We start from the raw sequence: 27,588 nt of genomic DNA on the forward strand, positions 1-27,588 counted from the left end.
CGCCCGGCCCGGCCTGGCCCGCCCCGTCCGGGGCCGCCCCCGGGGCGGGATCTCACCGGCAGCGCCTCCCGATCGTACAAAATTTATTGAGCCACGGGGTAGGGGGGGTACAACAACCCGGGGCGGTGCGGGGAGGATGGGGGGGCTACGGGGGGCGAGTGGGGTGCGCGGGGGACACACAAACACGCTGTTGAATATCAACAGTACTAAGAGTGGGGGCGCGGGCAGGATTAGGCGTAGAGATCCTCGCGGTCGGCCGAGTAAACCTCCCCCTCCTGCAGCAGCGCGAAGTTGAGGAAGTGAGAGGGGCGATGGACCTCGTGGTAAAACTCCTTGGGGTTGGCGAGCTGCAGCTCGTACTTCATGTTGGGGTCGTGGCGAACACCTGGAAGAGAGAGACTGTCACCCACCTGAGAGCCCCTCCTGCCTCCACCATCCTCCTGAAGCTCCCTACCCTCACAGGATCTGTTTTTAAGCACGGCCATGCTAGAAGGGAGAGTTCTAAATCCACAAAATTATCACCTCTTGGACCCCCCCCCCAGAGATCTACACTCCATTTCTCTACTCGAATGTTCTGTCTGTCACTTTCATTTCCTGACCCCTTCTCCAGCTGGCTGTGGTGTTCATCATGCCAGGACCTCCCCTCATTTCCCTACTGGGAACTGCTTCTCTCTTGCATTTTCCATTATCTCTTCTGCCTGACAGGGATTAATTATTCATTGGTGACAAACCAGACACTACAGTCCAGACAGACACAGTATCTATTTCTCCTCTCTATCAGTTTGCTCTCTTGCCACCAAAAAAATCATTGAGAACTGACATCCCAGTGCTGGTACCAAGGAAAAGTCAGACCACAGTGCTGGTATCCCTGCCAGCTGCTGCAAGGAAGGTCAAGCTTTGGAGTGGGTAAGGAATGTTTCCCTGAGGAGCACGCTGCCTCTTTTCCCATCCCCTTCCCAGGGCAGCTCACCCATGAAGTTGTAGTTCCAGGAGCCCTGTGCTGGGACCATGAAGAAGCCGAGGAAGCGGTCGGACAGCAGCATCTGCACCCTCTCGTAGTGGGAGGGCAGGTACCCCTTGGGGTTGTTCCCTTTGTCCGTGTTCTGGCGACCCCACTCGTATCCACTCGGGGTCAGTTTGTAGGCTGTCAGTGTGCAGGAGCCGGGTGTGAAACTGAAAGGGAGGAGGGATGGGGCAAGTCAGACTCATCTGGGGGGCAGAGGAGGGAAACCAGGGATGAGCCAACACTCCCTTTCTGCCAAATTTTATTTTGAGACCTCAGCGTGTTCCCAAGCACTGCACCCACAGCCCTCCTTGGAGGGGCACCAGAAAAGCTCCCTGTCCCTCACCTGCAGGTGATGATGATGGTCTTCTCCCCATCCCAGGAGGGGTTGTCAGCCATGACCTTGGCGTGGGTGGTGACATCCTGCGGTGAGAGCTGAGGGGACTCGTTTGGTTGGGTGTGAATCCACCCCAGAGGTTCCATTTCCTGACAAAAAGGCAGCGGTTTAGAGAGAAATCAAAGATGTCCAAAACAGGACCACTTCAAGCCTGGCAAAAAGCACAGAGACTGCAGGCTTCCCCTCACCTGACCCCACTCAGGCTGGCTTCAGGCCAAGCCCTTTCAGTCCCACATCTGCAAGGGACCAAGAGAAGCTGCCCCACCACGTCAGGTCCCTGTTATTGACCTTCCACCCACTCTGGGAGCTCAACTCACCTTCAGATACTCGTGCTGTGGCAGCTGCCCTGGGAGATGCACAGTCTGGTGTGTTCCCCACTGGGGCACCATCACAATGCACCGGATCTCCTTCACCTGGGGGTTATCTGGAGGGCTCACTCCATACAGGTAACCTGCAATCTAAGAACAGACACATGCCTTAGAGGCCCAGTAGAGATCTCCATGTAATCATGTGAGAGTGGGAACTCCTTATTTCTCTAGGAGAACATCTCCTGGCTGGGAGGTTCTCACTAGAGAACATCACAGTCTTGGGCCACAAGGAGCCATCAGGACCTGGCTAGAACTTGGCTGCTCAGATGTACTGCCAGTGCCTGTCTCCAGCACAGAAGGTTTCACATGGACAGCAGCAGGTTCCCAGCCCTTCACCACCAGTTCCTGACTGCCCAGGACTGGTGTGTGCCCAGCAGTGTGAAGCACAACTGTAAGAGATTCGCTGAGCACTCACCTGGGCCCGCAGGTCTGAGATGCAGATGAACTTCTTCAACACGTTCTTGGGAAGGATGTAGGTATAACCCGTCTCCTTTATGTCGTCTGATGAGACATAGATGTGGTTTGTCCGCAGGTGGAGGTTGGCAGCAGAAATGGCTCTGCAAAGAGGAGGTGATGATCAGAGGGTGCACAGATCCTTCCTGAGCACTGACCCTCCCTGAGCACTCCGACCCTTCCCACCACCCCAAGCCCTGCCTGCCTTCCTACCTGACCCGCCACTCAGTCTTGGAGGAGAAGGTCTGTGTTTCGTAGTTGCTGGTGGTGGAGGTGATGATTTCATCCCCGTGTTTGTTCACGGTGCGGGTCTGTGTGGCTGTCAGCTGGGACTGCTCCTTGGTTTGCTTCTCAATTTCTGCGATCTGCTGTCTCTGCTGAGACGGGGCCGAGATCTCCATGCCCAGGATAATGTCTCGGATCTCTGACTGTGTCAGGGATGCGACGTTCACACTGGAAGAGAAAATCCACTCAAGTCAGGCACTTGAAAATACATTCTGGACCCTTCTCATCAAGGCACAAGCTCAGAACATCCACTCAGGGTGCTTTGAAAAATGAAACCACAACTTTCTAAACAAGAGAAGGGGCCAAAACACATGATGTTTCGATCAGAAAACATTTGGTGCAAATATTTTTGCATACCTTACTAAAAAGCAATTAATAAAAACCAATTTCCCTACAAAGCTGATGATTCATTACCACAGGTCCTTCTCACAAGGAGTACTGGTGCCCCAGTTTTAAGAGCAGGAAGGAAAGGCTGACAGGATTATTGCAGCTGTACAGTGGCTTACTTGTTCTTCTTGCCATAGTCAGCAAGGATGAGATCCTTCAGCTGCACCTCCACCTTGATCCACTCCTCATCTGTGAGGGTTGGCCAGATGTGGTGAGGCTCAGTGATGGTCGTCTTATCTGGTTTCAGAATAACTTTGGCTCGATCATTATTCACGTGTAGTGCCCGGAGAATCAGGATCAGACGGGAGAATGCCTTGGAGATGAAAAAAAGATGCACTTAAAACAGAAGGAAACCAAATATACAAGGCCCTAGTACAGCTCTCCTCTGTTTGGACACGCAGACATTTCATGGGAAGTGCCAGTGAAATTGATCTGAAGGAAAATCCAGGCAGATTCAGAGCTAAGTGCTCCCAAACAACAAATCATGAGGGATAATTGAAGCCTTGGTTCCTGCCTCATTTACCAGCAGCAAAGCAAAATTACAGAAGAGACATCTGTGCTCACCGTGTAGGAAGAGATGGTTTTCAGCCAGTCATCGTAGAGATTGAAGAGAACCATCTGGGGTTCAGTAGCCTTCAGGATGAGATCACCAAACTTTTCCACTTTCAGACAGGCCTGGAAGGGCAGCTGCAACTCCGAGCCTTTGATCACAATATTGGGGAAATCCAGCAAGTGCACCTGGAGTTTATCAAGAGGAATTAGCTCACAACTACTGCAGAACATCACAGGAATGCAGAAGTGTCCTGTCACCTCCCAAAGGTTTTATACATCCTCACAGAGCAGGATCTGTATTGTTACCTCGAGTGGGTCCAACATGCCCTTCCGAGTCACTATGATCTGCTTCGGCTGCTCCTCCACAGGAAGGGATCGGATCAAGGCAGCCACTTCTTCAGCAGTCTTCCACTTGGCCAACTACAGAAAGACAGCAGGGTTAGAGAAATATCTCCCTGCTAACAGCACAGTCTCTCTGGGAATCAGAGAGATGCAAACCAAATTCTAAAAATACAACTGGAATTTATGGCTTGTTCCAGACCCAGTGACAAGGCCCAGCATTTCCTCCTTACTGATCACAGAGGGCAGTTTCCATTCCTGGAGCTCAGTTACTCCTGACTGGATCAGAAAAAACAGCTGGCTACTCCACCTCCCTGGATTTGCCACCCGAGAGTCTCCTCACTGCACTGGATGTACGGCCAAGTGCAACATGATTTGTGTAACGAGGAGCACTGCACTGTTCCTCAAGCCCTGTTTGATGATGTGGGGTCTCTACACCTCAGAGCCTCCAAATCCTTGCAATGCCTTTGTTCTTTCACTTTTATATCCCATGCTCATGCCTGCCTGAGCACTTGTCACACACTGGAAATTGGAGACCCAAACTCATTAAGAGGCAGGAAGATGAAGATCTTCATGGTGCTTTCTGCTTGAGTTAGTCCCAAGCAGTCAGAGCCCATCCCCAGCTCACACCAAAGCACAGCCAGGCCCTACCTGTCCCAGACGCTTCTGTCCTGCCCATACAGATGTGTGAATGATCTTCAGGAAGAGCTGTCCAGTTCTGGGATTGAAGATGAAAATGGCTCCATTGATGGGTTTTGTGGTCAGATTCCCTTCAAAAGTCTGAGAAAATAAGCAGAAGTGAGAAATACAGGGAGATAAATGTAGCCCACACCTTTACATAACAGCTGACTCGCTGTGTGCTTTGAGCAGGAACTATACAGGACTTTTAAGAGCTGCTCTGTGCACACTGCAAAAATCTGGGAACATGTGTTGTCTCCCAGTTTTCCATCATGCATGGAAACCTCCGCCCGCCCCCTCCCCCCAAAAACATCACAGTCCCTGTCCTTTCCCTGAGACACACTTCTGGCCTCACCTTGTGAATGGTGACTCTGTACACATTGGTGTCATCCACAAACCAGATGATCTGGTTGGAGAAGAGCTCTCCGTAGTTCTGGGAGGAAAGGTAGGGCTCCGTGGGCTCTGAGGAGTAGAGCTGCAGCCCCTTGCGGATCCGTTCCCTCAACACATACAGGGCAGGGTTTGCTTTCATAATTTTGGCCATGGCCTGCTGGATCAGAGGTTTGCTCCCAGGGAACCAGTTCCCATAAGCACTGAAGAAGAAAACAAACAGAAGGCCAAGTTGTTGCCATTAGATGTGAGATGAAGAGACAACAGCCACACACAAGTTCTTCCACACAGCAACCAGGTACCTTTGCACCTGCTGAACGTACAACTTGTACTGCTGTGTGACTTCTGTCATGTCCCTGGGAGCTGTTCACCTATGGCTTTTCCCTACATCTCCATAGTGGGAAGCCACAGCATAGACATGCTGCAGTCCCAGAGAAGCTGCACCTTCTCTAACAAGCACACTGCAGCAGGGGCTGCTTGCTGGGACTTCCTCCCTCATTTTCCAGTGAAAAAGCTGTTGCCACTTGTAGGGGCCTTGAAAAAAGGCCTGTCCTTCAGCTCCAAGAACAGTCTGCCAGAAATCTAAGAAAATAAATTATTAATTAACTGAAGGAACAGAACCATTAGTATTGAATGAGCAGACACTGGGCAACCTGAAATGCCCTATCCAACTCACTGCACAGCTCCAGCTCCTGCCTGGAATACAACCCGGTTTGGAGATGCACTAACAACAATCATGGACCAGCGATGACAAACCTACAAACTAGAACAGAGAAGGTGCAGATCTCACCTGTGCAAGTTGTAGGCCAGGTCGATGGCGATGAGCACCCCAGTGGGAGATGGGTAGATACTCATGTTGTCTGTGGTGTAGTCCAGGAACTTGGCTCTCGCGTAGCGCTCGATGTCATGGGAATCGTAGTCTCCCCAACGCAGCTGGATGTCTATCCAGTACTTCTGAGTGGTGGTACTGTCCATCACATCCCTAGGGAGAAAGCAAGCCAGAACAAGTTAATCTTGCACAAAACTTTTCTGCAGTTGCTGCGTGTCTCTGACACAGAGTAACTGCCACCAAGTAGGGACACTGTAGCCAGCTACTATTCCCATTCCATCCTGGAAATGGACTCTGCTGCTCTCCTCATGCGGCAAATGCAGAGACTGGTAACAGAACCAAGGGGGTTCAGCTGCAGGTTTAAACAAAGCAGTAGTTAGTCTGATGTTGTGTAGTCATGAGGGTCATCTCTCCTGGTGTGGTGAGGATTTAGTGAGAATTCACTCCAGATTCTGGCCCTGGGACAGCTCAGCTTTGTGGGGTGTCCAAAAGAACCTTCAGAGCTCCTGAGCAATGGGCTCAGGGAAAAGGTCACCCAGAGGAGAGAACAGGAGCAAAGACAGTCTTGGTGTTTTGCAGAGGGCAGTGACGGGAGGTGCTGCAACCACCTACCCAAATGAGCCCTGCACTTTGCCAGGCAGGATTGTTTCCTCCAGTGTCCCCTAAAGAAAACCAACCCTAAATGCCCAAGGGATATGGGCTTTGGGGCTCTGGATGACAGGCTCAGCAGCTCTGCTTTCCAGTAAGATCAAGGAGAGGGAAAAGGGAAACACTCACTTGGAATCTGCAAGCAATGATGGACGCGACACATTCCACTTATAGGAAGCAAAGAGAAGGATGTCTGCACACGAGGAATTCATCTTGTATGACTTCCTGGGATGGATTGTCTCCTTCTGCACTGTCTCAATCTCCAGAGCATCCAGCTCTTGGTCAAACACCTGGGGAAAAGGCAAAGATGAGTTGTGTTCAAGCAACCCAGCTAAAGAATCTGTCCTCAACATGGAACTAAAACAGGCAGCCAGGAAAATCCCATTTCCTTCCCTCCTCTGTCAAATTGTTGAAGAAGCACTCGCCCTGCTAGAAAAGAAGTGCCTGTGCACAGCACAGGAACAAACCAAGCCCACACTGCTCACCTGGCACAAATCCATTACAATGCTCTCATGGATCTTCTGCCACAAGTGAGCTCGGAAAATCTGAATGAGGGAAATCTTCAGGGTGGGGATCTTGCCGTGCATAAAGATGCCTGTCAAATCCAGCTGCACCTGAAACCCAACATACACCTGCAAAGGAAAAGCAGGTGTGAGAACACGCAACAGCACAACTGGTGAAGTTTAAAAAATGGAGCAGCTCCTCTTAAGGAGGTTTAGTTCATCTGTAAGAGATGTTCTGAAGATTAATTAGAACAATTAAATGCTCTCATTTCAGGGGAAGCTCCTACAGGTACAAACTGGAGGTACTTACGTTGGCTCTGTTAATGGTAGGAGACCACCATAGGGTGAATCTTCTGTTTGGAATTTGGTTCAAACCCGATCTCTGGGCATTTGTCAGCTTCTTCCACTTCATGGACTCCTCAAAGCCACTGGCTTTCTCCCTAGAAAGGATGGCCATTAGTTGCACTAGCTGTCCTTCATCTCTGATGACTGCCATGTGCCACATATAATAAAGACAGGGAACACACAGGGAGCACAGAAGATTGTTTCATGCAAAGAAATTTCCATGAAATTCAACTCTAGCCTCATCCCAGGTGCACTCACAACTGAACTACACAATGTGCTCACATGATGACTGAAAAATAGCAAAAGCTCAACGGAATCAGCACAGCCTGAGCCCAGGGCTCCTCCTGGAGGAGGAGCACTACGCTCCAGACTGCAAGACAAGGCCACAGCGAAGTTTTCTCTTACCAGAAGAGACCCTCCCATGTGGGGAAGTAAGTGCCCTTGAAGAGGGTGTGCTCCAGGATTCCTTCCACCCCACCAAGAGCCTGGATCATGTCTGTGCGGTAGTTGTTCAGATTCCACAGTTTGCCATCGTGGCGCTGGTGTGTCCACCAGAACGGGTTCTGCTTCAGCACCTGGAGATGACAGTGCACCAGTGAGCAGCCTGGTGTTCACATCATTTCACTGGCTGCACTTAGTGTGGCAACCAAGATGATGGTGACGATGATGTTCGTGAACATGTAAAAAACCCTCATGCCCTCAGTTCTGGAGGACACAGCTCATCTACAACATGAGTTCTGTCAGTACAACTATGCAATTCAGACTGGGTAGAATCTAAGGTGATGATTTCATCTTTCAGGAACTGGCCTTCTATCATTAGAGGCTTTAAATAACGCATTTTTCCAATGTTATTAAAATTTAATATTTTTGAATGTTTGGTTTGGGACCATTTTTTTCTCTCTCCAGAACCGATTTCTTACTACGCAGTTGTGCCAAGTGTGATGTTCCCCAAACACTGCAATCAATCCAAATGCTTCAAAAGTGGATAGCTACGAATTCTGGAGCATTTGGTTCTCAACAGCCTCTACCAGTCCCAACATGGCTTTAAGTTCTTCCTGCAGCAGACAGACAAGTGCACGTGCAATAGTGCAAAGTGAAAGGACTTCATCTGGAAGAGGTATCTTTGAACTTCATACTCAGGTGAAGAGAAATCCCCAGTCAGTACCTGATACTGTTTGAAGTCAGTCCTGACTCTCCATCCTTTATCATAAGCCAGGGTGTGCCGGTCCTTCTGGAACAGGGTGTTGATACGAGGAATTCCCCTGTCCCATGAGTCCTCCAGATCCTCCAGCGTCAGACGCCTGAAGAAAAAAGTCCCCACACTTTGTTACTCTCAATTTTACAGCAATGCATTAATTATTAATAACAATATCACTTGATGATATTACAGAAATAGCACAGAGCTTGGGGCTCTGGCAGGGGACATTCTAAAATGCCAAACACTCAGCAAAGTGCCTGCAACCATCACTATGAGCACTATGAGCACAATGATATCAAACAGGCAAAAGAGAAAGCCTCTGTAAGTGCACAAAACTAACTGCAAATGGGTCTGATACCAGCTTTCCCTGGCACCAGTGGCCATACCATTTCCTTTAAGCTGTGCCACGGGTGCACTTGCTGCTTGCAGAGTCCACACCTCCTCTAGAGGCAAGGCAGCAGCTTTGCAGGCAGACTGTGGCTGGTACCACAAGGCCTGCAAGGTCTCCAAAATCCCCAGACAGCACAAGACTTCACACAGCTGCCTGTCCTCACACACAGACACACATGGCAACAGACCTGTTCTGGGCTATGGCCTCCTGGCGCTTAAGGGCATACTCTGCCCACACCCTCTGAGAGTCAATGAATTCACTTTCCCATGGCTGGATGTAACGATACAAATTTGGGATGAGCTGGTCCTCCTCGTGACTCATTCCCGAGCGGAAGTGAGTGATGCCAACATCTGTCTGCTTGGACCACCTGGAGCAAAGAGGCACAAGAGTGAGGTAAGGGGGATAGGGCTTCACAGGTCACTGCCATGAGTTACTGTAAAGGCAACATATCTCTGTAACATGGTGTGGTTTAGCACTCCGATATTTTTATGGGAAAGAGCATCTAAGAGAACACCCAACCCATGCAGGCATTAGAGCAGCACAGCTCACCTCAGGTCAGACTGCGGGATGAGAACGTGGCCCATGGAGAGCATGCCCAGCCCTCCCAGCTCTTTAGGGGTGTAAAACACCACTGGAGGAAAACGGCTGGGCATTTTGGAATTCAGGCCGATTTTGATTCGAGTCTGGATTTTATTCTCACACTTCACCAGCAAATCAAGCAACTCCTGAGTATTTACAACGGCTTCCCGGAAATATGTCATCAAGCCAATCAGAGCTGTGTTCCATTTATTGACAATCTAGAAGGGAAAGGAAAGGTTAAGTTTTCAGCTTGCCCCCCAGGCATCTGCAGGAAGCTCTTGTCACACATCTCTCTCCCACCTTACCTTAGTGAAGGTTGTGGAGCCAGATGCCATGAGGATCTGCCTCACTCTGTTGTGAAACCTCTGCATAGACTCGTCGTCCACACGCAGGAAGCACTGAGCTGTGCGCTCCTTGGTGACCTGAAGAGCACAAGCCCATCAGTTTCCCTCCTGAGACTGTAAGGGAATCCCAAGCTCTCCCACCCCATCAAACCCTCATCCCACCTCGTTCTGCAGGTTCCAGACCCCGTCCTTGTGGGTGAACTCCTCGTAGCTGGTGCGGCACTTGGGCAGGATGCGGCACTCAAAGCCACACATGTTGAACAGCAGGTTGGGGTTGTCCTTGCTGTACACGGACACGAAGCTGTTCTCCCACTGCACCGTGGTCACCGACCGAGGCAAACGGTTCTTGATGTCCCAGAATACAGCACGGCCCCTGGAAAACAAGATGTGCACATCTCACAGCTTTCCTAACACTACAGTCTCTCACGCCCACCACTCACTGTCACAACTCCAGCACAGAGCCCTCACTTCCTTCATCCTGAGCACCCATCAGCCTCCAACAATTATTTATCACAACTAATTTTCCCACCCCTCCCACCACTTTTTTTTCCTGGCTGCAACACTTACAGGTTCACATCATGTTTCATGAGGCGCATCCGAGCGTCCCGGGGCCAGCACTTCTTGTTGTTGTAGCCTACAATGTTCTCGTTGTTGGGATCTGGGTGCTCTGTCAGGTACCGCTGAATCAGGTCTCTTGCCTCATCAGCTGTAAATCTGGAAACACAGAGAAAAGGATCTGGAATTACATTAACTTCTCAGAACACCAGTCTGGCCAGACAGATAAGGACTTGCTAATGGGCAGCTGTTTATCACAACGTTTTTGAGGTAACTATCACATTTCTGTATCCTCCCACTGAAGGAAGCTTCAGTTTCGTTAGCATAGAGCAACCCAAGACTGTCAGGGTTAACTTTCCACGAACAGATATTAATTTTTATGTCCCCTTGTTGGGAATCCAGAAAAGACTTATTTCACCAGTCTCTAATTTACCAAATCTCTAACAGTTGAACTCTTGACATTGTTGTTTCTACTGGTGTAGAAAAGCAAACTGAGAAAGTAAGAGGAGCCATGTGGACATACAGTTGTTCTGGGAAGTGTCAATTCAAATATTCCTGATCTTCCTTAGCAAAGGGAACAAAAGCCTGGAGTAGGAGAACACCAGTTCCCCCTTTCACAGCATCTGCTGGCAGATACCAGAGCAGAAGTTCACCTGAGGAAAGCAGAGCCCCAGAGATCTCACCTGAAGAAGATGTGAATCCGGTCAATGTATCTGCAGAAGAGGCGGATGGGATGGGCCACCTCCGTGGCAATGTCCTGGAAGCTGAGGAAGTCATTTGGCATCTGGGGAGGCCCAGCCATTTCACTGGCCCGGTGCAGACCCAGCACCAGCAGGTCCATCACAAGCCCATAATACTGGACAATGAAGGAAGCAAACTGCAGCCCACGAATAATCCCGTAGGAGTTTGTGTGATTCATGTCCTGAGGAAATGAAGGGGAATTGTGAGAACCTGTCACAACACATCAGAGACCTTTCACCCGAGCAGCTGCTCTTTAGCAGGATGCAGAAGGCTCTTCTTACTCCCTCATCACTTCTTTCTCTGGCAGGTCTTTTGTTCCCTCCTCCCCCATGGGTTCAAAACACCCTTGACCCCATGGGTCCCTTTTACCACAGACCCCTTTCCTGACAGCAACCATCACCTTGTAGTTGATGACCACGTTGTTCTTGGCTGTCATGTAGTCAGCAATGTTGTGATCAACAATAAGACGCAACAGCCTGTTGAGCAGTGTCAGGTCAATCTTCTCATACATCTTCTCAAATCGAGATTCCAGCATCACGTTGCATTCACCTTCACTTGTTTCCCAAACATCTTGCAGATTATTAATGCCTGAGGAGACAAACAAGCTTGTTGTGTTATCTGTCACATCAGAGTGCAGAAGCATCCCCTGGGCACGGTCAGGTCCTGTAAGTGCCTGATTTTTCAGACTCTGGACTTTGCAGTCTATCCAGAAATGGGAACAAAAATATGTAATCAACCATGAATGCTCCTTCCCCATTATATATGTATATATAACCTACAAAATACAGTCTGTGATTGTAATGACTGTTGACTGCAAGTTGCAAATATAAAACCTCAGCTCCCAAGGGGACTCATAAGACACAAAGCCCGCAATAGGAAAAATAATTTTTCCATGGAATCCAAGACCCCACTAACCTTGGCACCACTTGTACACCAACAGTGGGGGAGGTTCAGTGTCAGCAGGTTTGATCCACGGAGGGAAGAGTCTTCGCTTATCAGCCTCATACCACAAGTACTGATCCAGATAAGCATCTGTGATCTTCTCCAAGGGCTCAACATCATACACGGGGACTAAATGGCTGTAGAGATCCATGAACTCAATTCCCACCTAAAAATAAAAAAGAAGAGGAAAAAACTGAGGCTTACAGTTGACAAGAGAACATTCAGCTCCTGCATGCAGCATAACCTTTAGCATGGTCAGGCTTTCACCAGACACTCACCTCCTTGAAGGCTCTCTGAGTCAAAAGGTGTCGCTTGATTCTGGACAGAGCTTCGTGGGGATTATCATAAGCCTGTTCAATCAATCCCAGTTCCTCTCTCTGTGATTGATTCAGGCGTGATTTCACACTGAAAGCAAGAAAGAACAGCTCAGCACTTACACATGAACAGACTAATGGCCACTGCATTGAACTGATGTTCAACCAAGCAGATCCAGACAAGATCTGTAACTCTTCACAATCTACATCCCCAAGCTGAGAAGCATGGCATTGGTTTTGCCCAAGTGAGAGGCCACAAGGAACCCCCAGTCAAGTTGGTAGTACCACAATCTACAGCTTTTACTAGTCCATCAGGATAAATTTTATCATACTCAATCTCAGGAGAACAGATAACAGAACAGCTTCAGGACCCTTTCCCAGTGCCCCTGCAGATCACAATCACTTCCCACTGCTTACCTGTAAGCCTCCTTCAGCCTCTCCAGGGCTAATATCAGCAACTTGGTGTCATGCTTGTAGGACAGCGGGGGGAAGGGAATGGGGGAGAACCTCCTGCTCTCCAGCCAGTGCACTGTGGTTGTGTACACAGCAACAGCCTCTTCCGCAGTGATGTACGGCCCGTCCTGCAGAACCACACCACCAGTGCCAGTCAGTGAAAGCTTCCCCATGGAAACAGCAAGAATCTGGGCAACCTCAGGGAGGACAGAAGTACCTTCAGGTAATTATGCTGCCGTTCCTGCTCAGCTTTTAGGTAGAGCCTGGTCAGCCGGCCCAGGTTCTTCTTGCAGACGGTTTTGTCCACGGTGGCACCGCGGCGGATCCGCTCCCTGTTGTAGTGAGCTGTGTTTGTCCACCAGTCAGCCTTTGCCTTCACATACCTCAGGATCATGTTCTCAATCGGAGTTGGCAGACCTGGCACCTGGGCAGGGACAGTAAGTTGAGGGGAGCAGGAGTGGGAACCTCCCCAAGAGCAGTTCCACCTGGGACACGTTAAACTGAATCAAAAGGCCAAACTAGAGACTTACCTTCCAGGGAATATTGGCCTTCCAGCACCGCCAAGCCTCGCTCAGGTGCTGCAGGATGGTTCTGGCTTTGTTCTGTTTGATTCCTTCTGGCATCATGTCCAGAATGTCGTGCATCACGGCTGCCCTCAGCTCCAGGTCAAAGTGAGACTCCACACGCTGCTTCGTGACGGTCTTCGCAACGCCCTTCGAGTGACGGCCTGGGAAAACCAAAGTCCTTCAGGAATTCTGACACCACTGGGCAGTGATCCTCCTTCTCCCTAACACAGGAGTGCATGGAAGTGTAGGATGTCTCAAGAAATTACACTGCCACAACATCACTGATGAGTTTGGAGTAGGTGATTAGGAGGCTATGGACCCCACAGTGCTATGAAGCAGGGAATCCCACTCCCATTTGGAATCTATTCTGGGGGAACTGATCTTTTAAGAGCTCTAAACCAGCCAATAGCTCTTGGGATTGACATGCAGCATGGATAAAGACAGTGGGAATAGCTGGCAAGTAAACACTATTAATCTTTACCACACACTCCTCCCACATCCAGGATTTACAGGATGCTGACCTTCAAACTGCCTGGCCAGCAGATTCCCCAGCCAGCGTTCCAGCAGCGGGGTGATGCCCCTCATGAAAAACAGCCACACTCTCCAGCCTGGAGCCCAGAAGCCACAGCCAGGACCTTTGCCCACAGGCCCCTGGAAGAAGAGAGACACCGTAAGGGCAGGTCATTACTGACACTCCAGAATCCCCCCCTTGCTGATCAGTTTACGTGGGGCCACCATTACGTGGGAAGGTGGAACTTACTGTGTTAAACCTGTAGTAGATGAGATGTTTGAGGTCCTTGCACATACGAATCTGCCTCATCAGTTTGTACTTGTACCGGTACATGCCCGTGAGCTGACCCACGTGGGCAAAGATGTACTGCAGACCATCTGCTAACTGAAACACAGAGCACAGTCAGGGATAGCCATAAACACCTCATCCACTGCTCCAGCAGCCAGGAGCAGTGTATTAGGCCATACAAAGTTCCTAATGCTGACTCATACAATGATCAATTCTTATAAACTAGTATAAAAGCAGAATTTCACACCACGCTGCATGTTTTTTTCCCCTCTTCTCCATAACACTGCAACGTTCAGTCACCTTGTGCATTCCATATACGCCACTTGCCATATAAGATATTCCAATCCTCCTCTCAACTTCCCCTCATCACCTTAAATATAAAAAAAAGAGCCTACCTGAAATGCATCCACGTTTCCCAGTCTGTACTGGACATGGCTGTCCACCACCAGCTTAGTCAGCCGCAGGACCTCTCGGCACAGATGGAAAGCGTTACCAAAACGGGATTTTTTTCTTTCCTGGATAAGACAAAATATCCAGAATTTTTGTAACAATGTCATAGAAGAAACTACTCCAATTTGATCAGCCTGTACAACAACTGAACAAGTTGAAGCACTGTGGCCTGTCTTACCACACCAGCTACTCAGTAAACTCTGCTCTTGAGTACAACAGCACATGGACTGATACCTTAGTGGTGAGGGTCTTCACGGGCTTCAGGTTGAAGTTGTAATCCAAGTGAAGGTAGTTCAGGTTCTTTCTGTGGATCAGCAAGTTCAGCATGTTGTAGCCCTGGCGACACACCTGCAGGCCCACTTCCACCCAGTCCAGCTTCGTTGACTGGAAAAACTTGGTAGCCTTGAAGGAGCGGAACAGGTACCTGGAGAGAGCAGAGACTACACTCAGCTGAAACCCCTACACAGACCAGCAATCCCCCCTCGAACAGACCCCACTCACCTCTTCTTCTGGGCCTTGGGAGGTCTGTGCTTGAGAGCATTCAGAACATAGTATTTCAGGAGCTTCTGGTAGGAGACTCGCACTTTTACTGGCTGGCCTGCCGGGCAGTGCTCACGGTACCTATGGATAAACCACACTCCAATGTCTCAGGTAACTCACATTCCTTACAGAATGAGTCTCCAGAAACTCTCCTAAAATCTCTAGAAACCAGTCACAGCAGGATGTATTTATTTCATTTCCAGTAACAAAGAACCACTTTGACAAAAAGTCATAATCACTAGAACAGTCCCTTGCCCAGGAAAGAACTCACCAATTCTTGACCAGTGGGATATCAAGAGCTCTCCGGGTCCTCCCAGACCTCAAGTTGAAGGGCCGTGGGGCCCACAGCAGGGCAATGCCATTGGCTGTGTTATCTGTGTAGAGTGGGGTATCCTTCAGGAAAGGTTCCACGAACTCTGGCAGTTCAAACTCTTCATCGTCGTCAGGCAGCGGTTCCTGGCTCTGAAATTCAGAAGCACCAAACGTGTTTCCTGGTTGCTTCAGCTCAGTTTTCTGAGTTAACCAAGCAGAAAACAATTCTTTGCTCTCATGGAAGTGGCAGTGTTGAGTATCAGAGAAGCAAAAAGCACTCAACAAGGCAAACTCTGGCTACTAGACCCTGAGATAGGTGCTACAGAGGTAACTCCAGGGAGATGTCAGCCCCATGAAGGTTACACCAGGGCAACCAAACAGATAAATGAGCTGTCAGAAGACTCTAAAATAATACCGTTAATTAGGCATTGGGCTTTATCCTACAGGGGCCATAGGAAGCATCTTTGTGCAACTCCAGAAGTAGAAAAAGCCTCAAATGACAATTGTGGGGTTGTCTGTCAAAGGGCTTGACCTTCCGAAATATCTATGCATGTGTGCTGCTATCAGAAGCAAGGTTACAAACGAGATACTAAAGCCCCATCACCTCCCCAGTGTAGGGGTTACTACAGACTCTCCTGGCCAGTGACTCACCTTGACAGAATGTCTGTGTGAAATGGGGTTGATCAGCGGATCGAAGTAAAAAGCCGGGAGATCAGGATCTTCTGTTTTAATGAAGACAACGTTTGGAGTATGATACCTACAACACAAAACACACATTAGAGCATCCTGACAGCCTTCCCCTTCTCTCCTGGCTCTGGGGGCTGCTGCACTTACCAGGTGAGGTGGACGTGGTGTGGCAGGTTATTGTACAGGTACGGGAAAGCAATTTTGTACTCTGTCCTGATTGGCTGCCTGATGATAATTTTGTTGATGTCATTAAATTCATTCCAGTCTTCATCCCTTAAACGAGACAAAAAAATACTGTTATACAAGCACTGAGGGGGACAGAGAGGCAGTTTGTGCCTGGAAATACCCTTTCCTTGATAACCACTTCTCTCTCTCTCCTAAACCCAACACTTACTGAAGATTGATGTCTCTAACAAGGGGCTCAAACTTGGGACCTCCAGGAATAGCCATGTTCAGTGCCTTGGAGGTGAAGAAAGCTTTCAGGTCAAACAAGTAGAAGTAGTTGTCATCCACAAGGTCAGTAAGCAGCTGGTTGGCCAAGCGGTACAGGGTGGACATCATGGGCAGGGTGAACTGCCAGCGCTGGTACGTCGAACCGTTGACATACCTGTGAAGGACAAAGCATGGACATCCTGTGTGTGGAGGAGAACTGGGACCAGAAATAACCCTCACTCATGCAAAATATCAAGGACAGGTAGCACATGGGCCCCTCTAGCCTGAATGAAAGGCTGCAGGACTGTTAGAGACCACTACGGACTCCTTCTGCCCAGAAAATGCCAACTGCTCCTCTCCTCCTCCATGTCCAAGCTGACACAGAACATCCATGCATCCTCAACAAATATCAATTTCAAATTCCAACTAGATAATCCAGGTTGTCATCTTTATGGCATGGTAAGAAACACCAGTTTTAGCACTTAAGTGGGCAGCAGCCCTCTGGGGCAGAGAGGCCTCATTTGCCCCTGTTGGATGATGAATCATAGAATGGTGTGGATTGGAAGGGACCTTAAAGCTCATCTTATTCCAATCCACTACCATGGGCAGGGATACCTTCCACTAGACTAAGTTGCTCCAAGCCCCACCCAACCTGGCCTTCAACATTTCCAGGGATGGGGCAGCCCCTGAGCAACCTGAAGACAAGAGATAACAGCTTTACATCAATCAGGTTCTCCCTCTCATCCTTGAGGGAAGTTTTTTTTTTCTCCCCACCAACATCACAGGTAGCTCAGCACAACACAACCAAAGGTAACACACTGCTGTGCACAGGTAATTCACGTGGTGTGTTTGGTTTTCCCCTCTCCCACTGAACTTCACTACCAGAGCCACGTACTTCCTGTTGTCCTTCAGCGGCTGGTGGTCGTAGAACCAGTCCAGCACAGGGGCATCCTCCTCGGGATCCAGCTCGAGCTGGATCGCTTCCAGGGGCTCCACATCCAGGATGTTATCAGCATAATCCAGAGGGGGCTCTTCATCATCAAACGGGGGGAATCTCATCCTCTTGAAGTGACGCCTGTCCCTCTTCTCCCGCCTCATCATGATCCACATCGACCTGCGGGAAGCCAGAGATGGTTAAACGAGGTTTTTAGGGTGGAAGCACAAGAGTTTGTCCTCCCTGGATGAGGGGAGAAGGCACCTACCCCCACTGAGCAATGTACACAGGCTCGATGACCCAGGGGATCTCGTTCACAAAGGAGATGGCACCGGTGATGTGGTAGAGGACCGGAACGTCTCGGATTTGCTCCCAGGGCATCGGCATGTTCTCCAGGAGCTTCAGCACAGCATGAGGCATGTACTTCAGGGCTCTACAGTCAGAAATTGAGGAAAACCAGGGTTGGAATTGGTCTTGAGAACAGCCATCCTGCCACAAACCTTCACACCCTTCCCTCCTGCGCGCTGCTCATCCAACCTGTTCACAAAGGCTCCCAGTGACAAATCCATGAACTTCCCACTCTATCTTTGTGCTTCATGCACTGCACTACCAAAAGGCTTTCTACTGATTTGGCTTCCAAGAATGTTACAAACAAAGATTAAGTTTTTTAAGGGAGCTTCTGGAGTTTTTATGGGTAATGGTGAGTTAGTGCAACAGATCATGATGTGCACGAGACAGCTCTCTGTACCCAAACAGGAAAGATGCACTCAGGATGCTTTTTAATCCTGAAAAAAAGTATGTCAGCTACTTCAAACTCTCCCTCAATGTCTTCTAAGACACTGTATTGCCCAGGGCAAAGTTTTTTCTCATAAATTCAAACCAACAACTCTTTTTGCTGATCCTCTTCTGCACTGATACCTCAGGGCAACAGATGAGCTACAAGTGACAAAGAGAGGCCTTTGGAGAAGGGGTTTTCCTTTCCAGGATGTAATATCCTGGGTAACTTTTTCCTCACAAATTCAAAGACACAGCTTCCTCCACTGATACCTCAGGGCATCCTCACTGAGCTACAACTGACAGGGAGAGCCCCTTCTCCAAAGGGTAACAGGTCACTCAACGATGTGTTATTATCCAGAGTAATGGGTAATTAAGAGGGTTTTTTTCTCATAAATTCAAAACAACAACTCTCTTTGCTGATCCTCTTCTGCAACGAATCCTCGGGGCAACGGATGAGCTACAACTAACACGGAAGAGCCCTCTGGAGAAGGCTCTCTCCCTTTAAACCATCAACAAGGAGCTCTTAAAAGGCGTCAGAGAAGGATCAGAGCAGGATGCCCTCGGTTCCCCAGGTGCCACATCCCGGGGTATGGGGGGGTCCCTTACCCCAGGTAGACGCGCTTGTCGTGCCGGAACTTCCTGTTGGTCATGTCGCCGTGGTCGCGGATGATCTTTCGGACGTGCTCGGGGGGCATGTCCTCCTTCTGCGCATCCACGAACCCGAATTTCCTCTTCTCCGCATAGCGCTTGGCCTGCAGCTGCTGCCACTTGCGGGCTGCGGGGACACAGAGCGGCGGCGGCTCAGGGCCTGGCCCCCCCGCCCCGGGGAGGCTCTAGGGCGCCGGGGCCGTACCCACCTTTCTCCTGCAGCTTCTCCTCGGACATGTAGTCGGGCAGCGGAGCCATCGGGTTGGGCACCGGGGCGCAGCCGCCGCGGTACGGGAACACGGCGGCCATGGCGACGCACCTGCGGGGAGGGTGGAGAGGGGCTCAGGGCGAGGTGCGGGAACGCCGCTGGGCCGCCCCCCGGCCGTTCCCCCGCCCGCTCCGGGTCCGCCCCGGCCCCGCCGCCCCCCGCCCGCCCTCACCGGCGGCCGCGGCCCCCCCGCTCCCCTCACCACAATGGCGGCCCCGCCGCCGCGCCTCGGAGACCCGGATGTGGGCAGGACGCGCGGCCGCGCGCTGCCCAATCAGCTTTCGGGCAACTTGAGAGACAGCAGGAGAGGCCTATCAGAGCGCGGAGGAGGGGCCTGGGCAGGACGGAGGGCGGAAGAGTGGAGGAAGTTGTGGGTCCCGCCCGTCACTGCTTCCGATTGGCGGAGGGAAACAGCCGTGACAGCGCGGCGCCGCCTCTGATTGGACAGGGCCTGACTCGTCACACCCCGCCCCGGCGGTAGGGGGCGCTGTGCGGCGCCCCGGAACGGGGGGGATCGGACCCCACCCGTGAGGTGCTTATGGCAGGGGGGACCCTCCGAGCACATCCCGGGGACATTCCTCGTGGGACATCCCCCACGGGGCCTGTAACATCCCCGCAGTGGGAGCAGAGCCCGCCTCACCCAGCCTCCCCAAGGGGCTGAACCCCACCCCACTACCTCCGGCGGGCAGGAGGATGCTGCACCCCAGGGAGTGATGCCTCCTCCTTCCCAGCACTGCCCCCATGGCCATACTATGGCCCCTAATCCCCTAGCAAGTAGCCACCCCCCACCTTGGTGCCCCCTTCTTGCCCCCCCCTAGCCCCCAGAGCTTGCCCCTCGTCTGTGAGAACGCGAGGCTCAGCTCGCTGTAGGCACAGAATTGGGTTTAATGTGTTGTCACGGGTCACGCAGCAGCCGGGCACTCACACCCCACCAGGATGGAGGGTCCCCTGGGGGTCCCCGTGGGGACAGGGGGCTGTTTTGGGGGGATATCGGCCTGTTGGATGTGGCTGAAGGGGCTGTGAGTGGGTGGCAGGCTGGGGCGTTGCTCCCTGACAACTAATTCCCAGATGGAGATGCTCCCTCCAGCCCCATGATCCCCTGAATGAGGGCAAGGGAGGGGTAGGTCCTTCCCAAAACCCTTCAAGCTAAGGCTGTGGTGCTTTTCATCAGGATGGACAAGCACAGGGTATCCCCATGTCCGGTCTCAGTGACATGCAAAGCTGCTGCTTGTTCCACCTCAGCCCTGCGGGAAAATCACAGTGGATTACAGGCTCCAAAAACAGGCTCCCCTGACCCCCAACCCCACGTGCCTGGGGTTCACAACATCCATGTGACAGCAGGAATGTGGCAACACAATCCAGGCCTTGAGAAACTTTCCTGGTGTGGGCAGAGGCCGGAGGGCAGGGCACAGATCAGCAGAGCAGCTCCGGGAAAACTGGGCATAAACAGGTCAAACCAAACACCTGGATGACAATTCCGCTCTAGCTGGGAGCTGTGAGCAGCACACTGCACCTAAACACCACTTGAGGTGACAAACCCAAACGTGGAGTAGGTGTCTGCAGCACCTGGAAGCTTTCCCTGTGCTCTCCACAAATAGAAACGTAAGCGGCTTTGGCTGTGCATTGTCTCCCACTGTCCATGGATCACTCGTCTTTCCCTGCCCAGCAGGAATGTGTCTCCCTCCTCAAAACCCTCTCTCGAGCAGTTCCTTGTGCCAGCTTGTCCCCAGGCTTTTCAAGCCAAATGAGGGAATTTGTGTTAAAGCTTATTTGCCACACAGGAAACGCGACTCACTCAGTGGATTTCTCCAAACTGGTACACGTAACTCCAAGTGGGATGATCTCGTTACATACACAGTGCTGGGCTGCTAGGGAACAGTTCAGTGTGTGAGAATTTGTGGTGAAAGGGAAACGTGGAGTAAAATATATTTAAAAATTCTGATTCCTTGTCCTAGGGAGCCTCCAGGGACAGGCAGAGGAAATGAAATGGAAATAGTTATGCTGTGCTGTGTCCTGCTCTGGTCCCTCGATTCAGGAAGGACATTGAGGTGCTGGAGCATATGCAGAGAAGGGCAATGTAGCTGAGGAAGGGTCTGGAGCACAAGTCCTGTAAGAAGAGGCTGAGGGAGCTGAAGGGGCTCAGCCTGGAGAAAAGGGGGCTTGAGGGGGGGACTTTCTTGCTCTCTAGAGCTCCCTGACAGGAGGGTGGAGCCAGGTAGGGGTCAGACTCTGCTCCCAGGGAACCAGCAATAGGACAAGAAGACATAGCCTCAAGCTGTGTCACAGGAGGTTTAGGTTGGACATAAGGAAGAAATTCTTCACATAAAGGGTGATTATACATTGGAATGGGCTGCCCAGGGAGGTGGTGGAGTCACCATCCCTGCAGGTGTTTAAGGAGAGAATGGACGTGGCACTTGGTGCCATGGTCTAGTTGATGTGCTGGTGTTTGGTCATAGGTTGGACTCGATGGTTTCAGAGGTCTTTTCCAACCTAAATGATTCTGTGAGAAGGCAGGAAGCTTTGCTGCAAGCCAGCATCCCTCAGGGGGAATGGAAGCAGCAAAGCCACGGGCTGGGTGCTCAGCCCAGAGCCTGCCCTGGCTCAGAGCCAGCACCACCCTGACCCCACAGGTGACTCGGTGCAGGAGGGCTAAAGGCAGGGCCACAGCAGGGCTGGCTCCCATCCTGCCACCATCCAGCCTTCCTATTGCCAGCTCCAAGGAAAGCACAGCCTTCCCTCGCCTAGGAGGGCAGGAGAACATCAGCGGGAACAGGAGAAACCTTCATCTTCCTCCATAGAAAGGAGAGGGGGGAAAAAAAACCCAAGAGAGGTAGAGTGTGCCAGTGTGCAGTGTATTTTCCCTCCGTGGCAAGGAGACATGGGATAAGGACTGTGCTGAGCAGTGACACCCCTGGAGTGGGCTGTGATGCTGAGTCCTTTTTTCCTCTAAGTCCCTTCCCCTCAAGCCATTTCATTTACAGCCATTTATTAAAAGCTGGTGTTAGTAAGAGCCTTTGCTGGTAGGTAAGTGTCGGGCTCTGCAGCACAACTTGTCATTCCTAACAGATGTCTAAATCCTAAAGGTGCCTATGCCTGAAAACTCCACATCTGTGGGAAGTGACCATCACATAACATCATCCTTCCAGCGACTTGCACTCTCCCAAGCTTGTTTAAGGGCACTTCAACTATGTGAGACAAAACAACATGAAAAATGTTCCAGTTTTCACGAGAGGGTGGTGCTGTAGCACCCACTGCCCAGTGTTTTCCCCCTGACCTGGACACCACCGTGGGCAGCAGCCCACCCAGCCAGGTCAGCCTCTCCCTCCATCACCCACCTGGGACAATCTCCTCGGGGAGGGTCCATCAGTGCAGGATTTGGCTTTTACTGGCCTCGAAGGCCTTCTTTCCTGGTGGTGCTCCCATGGGAAGTGCCACAAAGGATGCAGTGTCCTGTGACTGATGGGACGCTGGGGGCTGCAGCACTGACGGGGTTAGAAACACACTGTGGTGTCTGGATGTCCAGAGGAGCAGTGGGGAAACAGTGCTCCACTGCTCCCTTCTCATCTCGGTGGTGCCCCGGGGAGCTGTGAGAGCCTTCGAGGCTTCTCTGAGCAGCTCCCACTTGTTCAACCACGTCATCCAAAGGTCTTTGGGGAGCAGAGCCACGGTGCCTGTTCCATGAGCACCTTCTCTGTCGTGCAGGGCCCGGAACCTTCAGCCACAAGAAAAGCCTGGATGCTCTGTTAGTGCAGACCCTCCACACAAGGTATTCAAACAGCCACATTCACCCTCCACCGTGCTTTGCTGTGGGTTCAGAGCAGCTCATCCCCCTGACCCCGCAGGGAAGGGGGGGGGCTATTGTTCCTTCTCCCGCTGCACGTCCCGGCTGGATCTGAGGAAGTCACTGCGCAGCAGGCGGTAGAAGAGGATGATGTTCATGGGTGTCATGATTGCCATGCCCGCCGTGCCCACCGCGTACGTCACCGGGGGCACGTTCTGTCGATTGAGGAAGAGCCAGCGGGTCATCCAGGCCAGCGTGGCGATGCGAAACACCACGTAGGTGCCCAGGTTGACGATGCTGTTGAGGCGGTAGCAGGTGGTGTGCACCAGGTTGGCCATGAGAAGGATCTGCCGCAGGTGGAGGAAGATGGAGTTGATCTCCACCAGCAGAGCCACGAGGGCAAAGCCGACGTACTGATGGAGCAGCACAGCAATTCCAAAGCAAACAATCACCTGGAAAGGAGGAGGAAGAGAGGCTGGTTGTTCTCGGCTGCTGACAGCTGGAACCTTCTAGGCTGGAGCAGAGGTGGAAAGGATTATCACAGCAGTGCCAGGCCGCTGGTCATCACCCCACACATCTCTGCAGCATCAAAGCCTCCGGCCAGTGCTGCAGCCTCAGGAATAAAGTAAAGCCTTTTCGACCTTTGCATGAAACCTGAGTGGTTTTTTTTTGTTCCAGTGGGAGGAGAAGGAAAACAATTCTATAAGCTCCAGGTTGGCAGAGGAGACAAAGCAGCCTGACCTAACCCTGGTTTTGTGGCCTAGGGAATGCAGTCGGGTGTGGCCCAGCAGGTTTTTCCACACACAGTGAATAGGCAGGAAGGGAGACGTGTAGCCCAGGGCTACAGTTGGAGCTGGCTCTGGGATTCTCCCGGGCATGCTGCAGGGATTAAGAGGCTTTGGTGTATCAGAGAGCCCCGTGGGATGCCCTGAGGGTGGCCTGAAGCACCCTGGGGTTGCTGGGTGCTGCAGCAGAGGACAGGGCTCTTGGGGGCAGAGCGGGCGATTCCTGCCCCTCACCCTCCCTGCCAGGCAGGGATACAGGCTCTGCCTGCCCACACTCCAGCACACTCAGTCCTTTCTTTGGTTTATGCCATTAATGCTGTTCTCTGTACGGGCTCTGTAATGAGATTATCTGCTCCCTGTTAAGTCACTGTCTTGGCTCGAATTAACTCTATTGTGGAGATGAACTTTTGGTTCACTGGGCTCTGTGAGAGAGCAGGTCTGACCACTGCCTCCCCTGTCTCATCCCAGGTAGGTCTCAGCGCTGTCCCTGTCCCCCACCCCAGGCCTTGCACACCCCTCTGCCTCCCCATACCCCACAGTGTCTCTGCTACTCAGCTCCAGGCTGTGCCCTGCCCTGCAGCATCCCCAGTCTTAGAAACATAGAATTGTTTAGGTTGGAAAAACACTCCAGTGTCTGGACATCGGAGGTGATCAAAGAGAAAGCCATGCTGGGTGCAGCCAGAAGGCACTGGTGTGGGGGGTCCTGCACCACAGCTGCTCCAGCCACCCCAGCCCCAGATGATGGGAAAGCACCTCGGGGAGTGTGAGGTGGAAGCAGGGGCTGTGCAGCCCTTCCTGGCAAATGCTCAAGTGGCTGAGAGCCAACAGGAGCTGTGCTGCCAGTGTGGACACCTGGGTCACAGCCTGACCACATCACTGTTATGGATCAGCCCCCCCAGCCCAGCCCTCTTTGCCCTATGCTGTGTACACGTGTTCTTTTCCTACCCAATCCCTGGGTGTCTTTCTGCAAGATCCTCAGAGAGTATGTGTGTCCTCCAGTCTGGGCTCCCCTCCCCAGGCAGAAAAATCTGTCAGATTTTTGTAACAGGCAGCAAATACCCACACTAACAGCAGCAGGAGCCCCACTCATGTCCCCCAGCCCCAGCCTCCCTGGTGGTGCATGTGCTGGTGAACTCACCACAGAGTGATGGAAGAGCAGCTCCCAGGATTGGTGAAGTTTCTGATTGCACAACATGTCCACAAAGTCTTCAAGGAAATAACCTGGGATCAGAGGAGCCATGAGCAAAGAAGGGGACCAGGAAGGGCTGTGCCAAGGGACCCCCACGCCACAGTGGGCTCTGCACCTGACTGGGCTGGGCAGCCCCTCTGGGGAAGTGATGGCCACAGCTGTGTGAGTGGTGAGTCACACGCAGAGCACAATTACACACAGCAGGAGAAGGAAATCAGTGTGGTTTGGGTCCCTCTTGCAACCACTCTGTAGGACATGCCTCTTGGAAGAGGCACTAACTAACTCCACCAACACCATATGGGCACTTTTGGGATGCCCCAAGCCCTGGCTGCCCCCCGAGGGCAGTGGTGGGCAGCCTGGTGCCCTGTACCTCCTGGCCGCGGGTGCCCTGAGACAGAAAGGAGCCACTGTCCTTTGCAAGAATAGGGCGATTGTCTGAGGTGCCTGAGGCATCGCTGCCTGCGACGTGGCTTGAGGGGCTGGTGTCAGGCACCGACGAGCCCAGGGAGACCTCCCCCGGGGGCCAGAAGAGGGGGAAGCCCACTCCCCCCACCTCACCTACAGACACGGCGACCAGGCTGTGCGCCCCGGGCGGGTGTGTGCCCACCAGGTCCTTGGACAGCTCGGGGTGGAGGTAGAACCTGCGGAGAAGTTGGGAGTGATGGGCAGTGGCTCTGGTTCCCCAGTGCCCTCCCAGTGCCCTCGGTGCCCACCTTGTTCTGCTGGTCCACCCATAGCCACCTCTCTCCTCTTGCTTTCCCTGGAGTCTCCTTATCCCCCGCTGCTTGGTGCCTCCCTGTCCCTCGGACCTTCCTCCATCTCTCGGTGTCCCCCAGTCTCCACGTCCCCACACTCCTCGTGGTCCCCCCATTTCTCCCCGGTGGGCTCAACCTCCCTCGGTGCCCCCACGGCCGCAGGTTCCCATCGGGGTCCCTCGACGTCCCCACCGGTGCCCCGCGGTGCCCACCCCGGCCCCAGGTGCCGCTCACCCGGCCAGCGCCCCGCCGCCGCTGAGCACGCTGTGCGCCAGCGATGTCCAGATGTTGCGCCACTTCCAGCGGTTGCGCCGGGCCGAGGGTGGCGGCGGCACCAGCCGCTCCAGCCCCCGGTTCAGCAGGCGGAAAGCGGCGAAGGAGCCGGCCACCACCAGCAGCCCCGGGCTGAAAGCCATGGGCATCCACCGGCCCGCTGCCACCCCCGGGCTCCCATGGGACCGGCCGCGCTGCCCGATGGGCTCGGCTTCGCCCAGCCCCGGGACCCGCCCCGGGCACCGGCACCGCCCCGGGCACGGGCACCGGCACCGCCCCGGGCACGGGCACCGCCCCGCCGGTACCGCCCTGCCCCGGCCGGGATGCGCATCACCCCCGAGGGGAAGGGCCTGGGGGCTGCGGGGGCCGCCCCGCTGCCGGCGCTGGCAGTCCCCGCATCCCCCCGGGCAGAGATGCGGACACGCAGCGGCAGCGCTTCCCCTCGGGGGCGTGGGACAAGGGGAGGAGGGAGACGGGAATTAAGCCCCCGGGGGTGCGTCAGCCTTCCCCGGCATCGCACGGCAGAAGCGGCGCCAGCCCAAAAGCCGGCTGGGAGCGTGGCACGGAGCGGGGCACACGTGTCCTGCCGCTGTGCGGGAGCTGGGCACACTTTCCTCGTTGCCCTGAGGTTCCTCCTCCACCTCGGTGACACCGGCTGGCCAGACGTCTCACCAATGAGGTGCTGCGGCCGCGTCCTTCACCCCAAAGCATCCCCGGCAGGTGATGCCCGTCACCGTTTCCTTGGGCTGGAGGTTTCCAAACCTCTCACCCTGAGTCAGGATCCCCACAGACCACACTACCGGGGCTGATCGCACACCAAGCAAGGAAAAATATCTGATTGCCCTGCCAAAATAATGCTCTGCCCACAGCCCTGTTATCCTCCATCCCCCATGTCCCGTGTCTCGTCGCGAGAGGAGCTCCCCAATGCCTGGGATACCCCACCTCTGCCGTCTGGGGATTGTGGGAATTCACGATCCCGTAGCCACAGTTTTAGTTCTACCCTACGACTATGCTGCTTTTCCAGCTTCCCGTAATTTGATCGCTCCCCTGTTGCTTTTTGATGTCTCCACCAGAAGCTGCTGCACAGCCCTCGCTTCCATTCTGCCGGCAGGATGAGTCACCGTGTACACACCGATTAATGTCAAACTCTGCCTCTCCTCTGAGGTATTAATTTTGGATGAAATCTTCTACTTCCTCTTTGCTGAAACAGAAACGTGTGGTGCCTGAGCTTTCAGTCGCTGTCCTGGCTCTGGGGTGACGGACACTAAAACATCTGCGAGTAATTGCACTGAGGAGGGGAGTAATTAAATCAGACCAGGAGAGGGGTGAGGTTCTTTTCCAGCCTAAACGATTCTATCACAGACTCAACTGATAGAAAAGCATCTGTTCATGCTGCAGAAATTTGCTTAAAAGCCGAGCAAGACAATGTAATTTCATAACAGTTACATGGCAGGGAGACACTGCCTGGAGTAATCTGCAGCCCTGAGTGCTCGGGGGATTATAAATAATCTCGTGTATTAGGACCTGAAGGATCTCGTAGGCTAATCTGTTACTGAGAAGACCAAATGCAAAGACATTTCTGTTTAGCATAAGATATGCTGAGGAAAGAGAGACATGCCTTGGAGACGTGCCGGGCTGCTCAGGGCACCGAGGAGAAAAATCATTTCACAATTAATTGAGTATAAAATTGCAGAGAGC

General features: G+C 52.5%; 2 protein-coding genes across 3 annotated transcripts; both read right to left on the reverse strand.

Moving 5' to 3' along the window:
* Positions 1 to 66: 66 nt before the first annotated feature.
* On the reverse strand, positions 67 to 19,362 carry PRPF8 (pre-mRNA processing factor 8). 2 transcript variants are annotated; one of them, XM_051809237.1, is made up of 43 exons: positions 19,310 to 19,362; positions 19,049 to 19,158; positions 18,798 to 18,966; positions 17,683 to 17,847; positions 17,376 to 17,594; positions 16,443 to 16,655; positions 16,196 to 16,321; positions 16,013 to 16,118; positions 15,321 to 15,511; positions 15,011 to 15,130; positions 14,744 to 14,933; positions 14,455 to 14,574; positions 14,021 to 14,155; positions 13,782 to 13,911; positions 13,225 to 13,421; positions 12,912 to 13,118; positions 12,659 to 12,822; positions 12,206 to 12,332; positions 11,901 to 12,093; positions 11,386 to 11,573; positions 10,928 to 11,166; positions 10,257 to 10,403; positions 9,852 to 10,062; positions 9,651 to 9,767; positions 9,316 to 9,563; positions 8,954 to 9,133; positions 8,343 to 8,478; positions 7,583 to 7,752; positions 7,143 to 7,272; positions 6,815 to 6,961; positions 6,459 to 6,619; positions 5,643 to 5,834; positions 4,818 to 5,055; positions 4,436 to 4,564; positions 3,752 to 3,865; positions 3,458 to 3,631; positions 3,013 to 3,206; positions 2,435 to 2,674; positions 2,184 to 2,325; positions 1,718 to 1,858; positions 1,350 to 1,489; positions 971 to 1,173; positions 67 to 385 (listed from the first exon to the last, which is right to left on the reverse strand). In XM_051809237.1, the coding sequence occupies exons 2-43, from the start codon at positions 19,146 to 19,148 to the stop codon at positions 231 to 233; spliced, it is 7,008 nt and encodes a 2,335-aa protein (XP_051665197.1). In that variant the 5' UTR covers positions 19,149 to 19,158; positions 19,310 to 19,362; the 3' UTR covers positions 67 to 230. The 2 variants fall into 2 exon arrangements, with proteins under 2 accessions (XP_051665197.1, XP_051665199.1); XM_051809239.1 differs by having other exon boundaries at positions 19,280 to 19,337.
* A 541-nt stretch (positions 19,363 to 19,903) lies between these two features.
* Positions 19,904 to 26,111, reverse strand: TLCD2 (TLC domain containing 2). The gene is made up of 4 exons (XM_051809500.1): positions 25,852 to 26,111; positions 25,421 to 25,503; positions 24,812 to 24,894; positions 19,904 to 23,340 (listed from the first exon to the last, which is right to left on the reverse strand). Exons 1-4 carry the CDS (start codon positions 26,037 to 26,039, stop codon positions 22,963 to 22,965), a joined length of 732 nt encoding a protein of 243 aa, XP_051665460.1. The 5' UTR covers positions 26,040 to 26,111; the 3' UTR covers positions 19,904 to 22,962.
* Positions 26,112 to 27,588: the final 1,477 nt, after the last annotated feature.

Source organism: Manacus candei, unplaced genomic scaffold (genome assembly GCF_025592945.1).
Source record: "Manacus candei isolate 608988 ecotype Guabito, Panama unplaced genomic scaffold, ASM2559294v1 h1tg000076l, whole genome shotgun sequence".
NCBI lineage: Eukaryota > Metazoa > Chordata > Aves > Passeriformes > Pipridae > Manacus > Manacus candei.

Bases quoted from the DNA above. Each gene is read 5' to 3' on its own strand.
- PRPF8 (XM_051809237.1), bottom strand. From the start codon at position 19,148: ATGGCCGCCGTGTTCCCGTACCGCGGCGGCTGCGCCCCGGTGCCCAAC. The intron at 16,119-16,195 runs GTAAGTGCAGCA...TTTGTGTTGTAG, and splicing joins CACCACGTCCACCTCACCTG to GTATCATACTCCAAACGTTG. The intron at 6,962-7,142 runs GTAAGTACCTCC...TTTCCTTTGCAG, and splicing joins CTACCATTAACAGAGCCAAC to GTGTATGTTGGGTTTCAGGT.
- TLCD2 (XM_051809500.1), bottom strand. From the start codon at position 26,039: ATGCCCATGGCTTTCAGCCCGGGGCTGCTGGTGGTGGCCGGCTCCTTC. The intron at 24,895-25,420 runs GTGAGGTGGGGG...CTCTGATCCCAG, and splicing joins CCTGGTCGCCGTGTCTGTAG to GTTATTTCCTTGAAGACTTT. The intron at 23,341-24,811 runs GTGAGTTCACCA...CCTCCTTTCCAG, and splicing joins TGCTCTTCCATCACTCTGTG to GTGATTGTTTGCTTTGGAAT.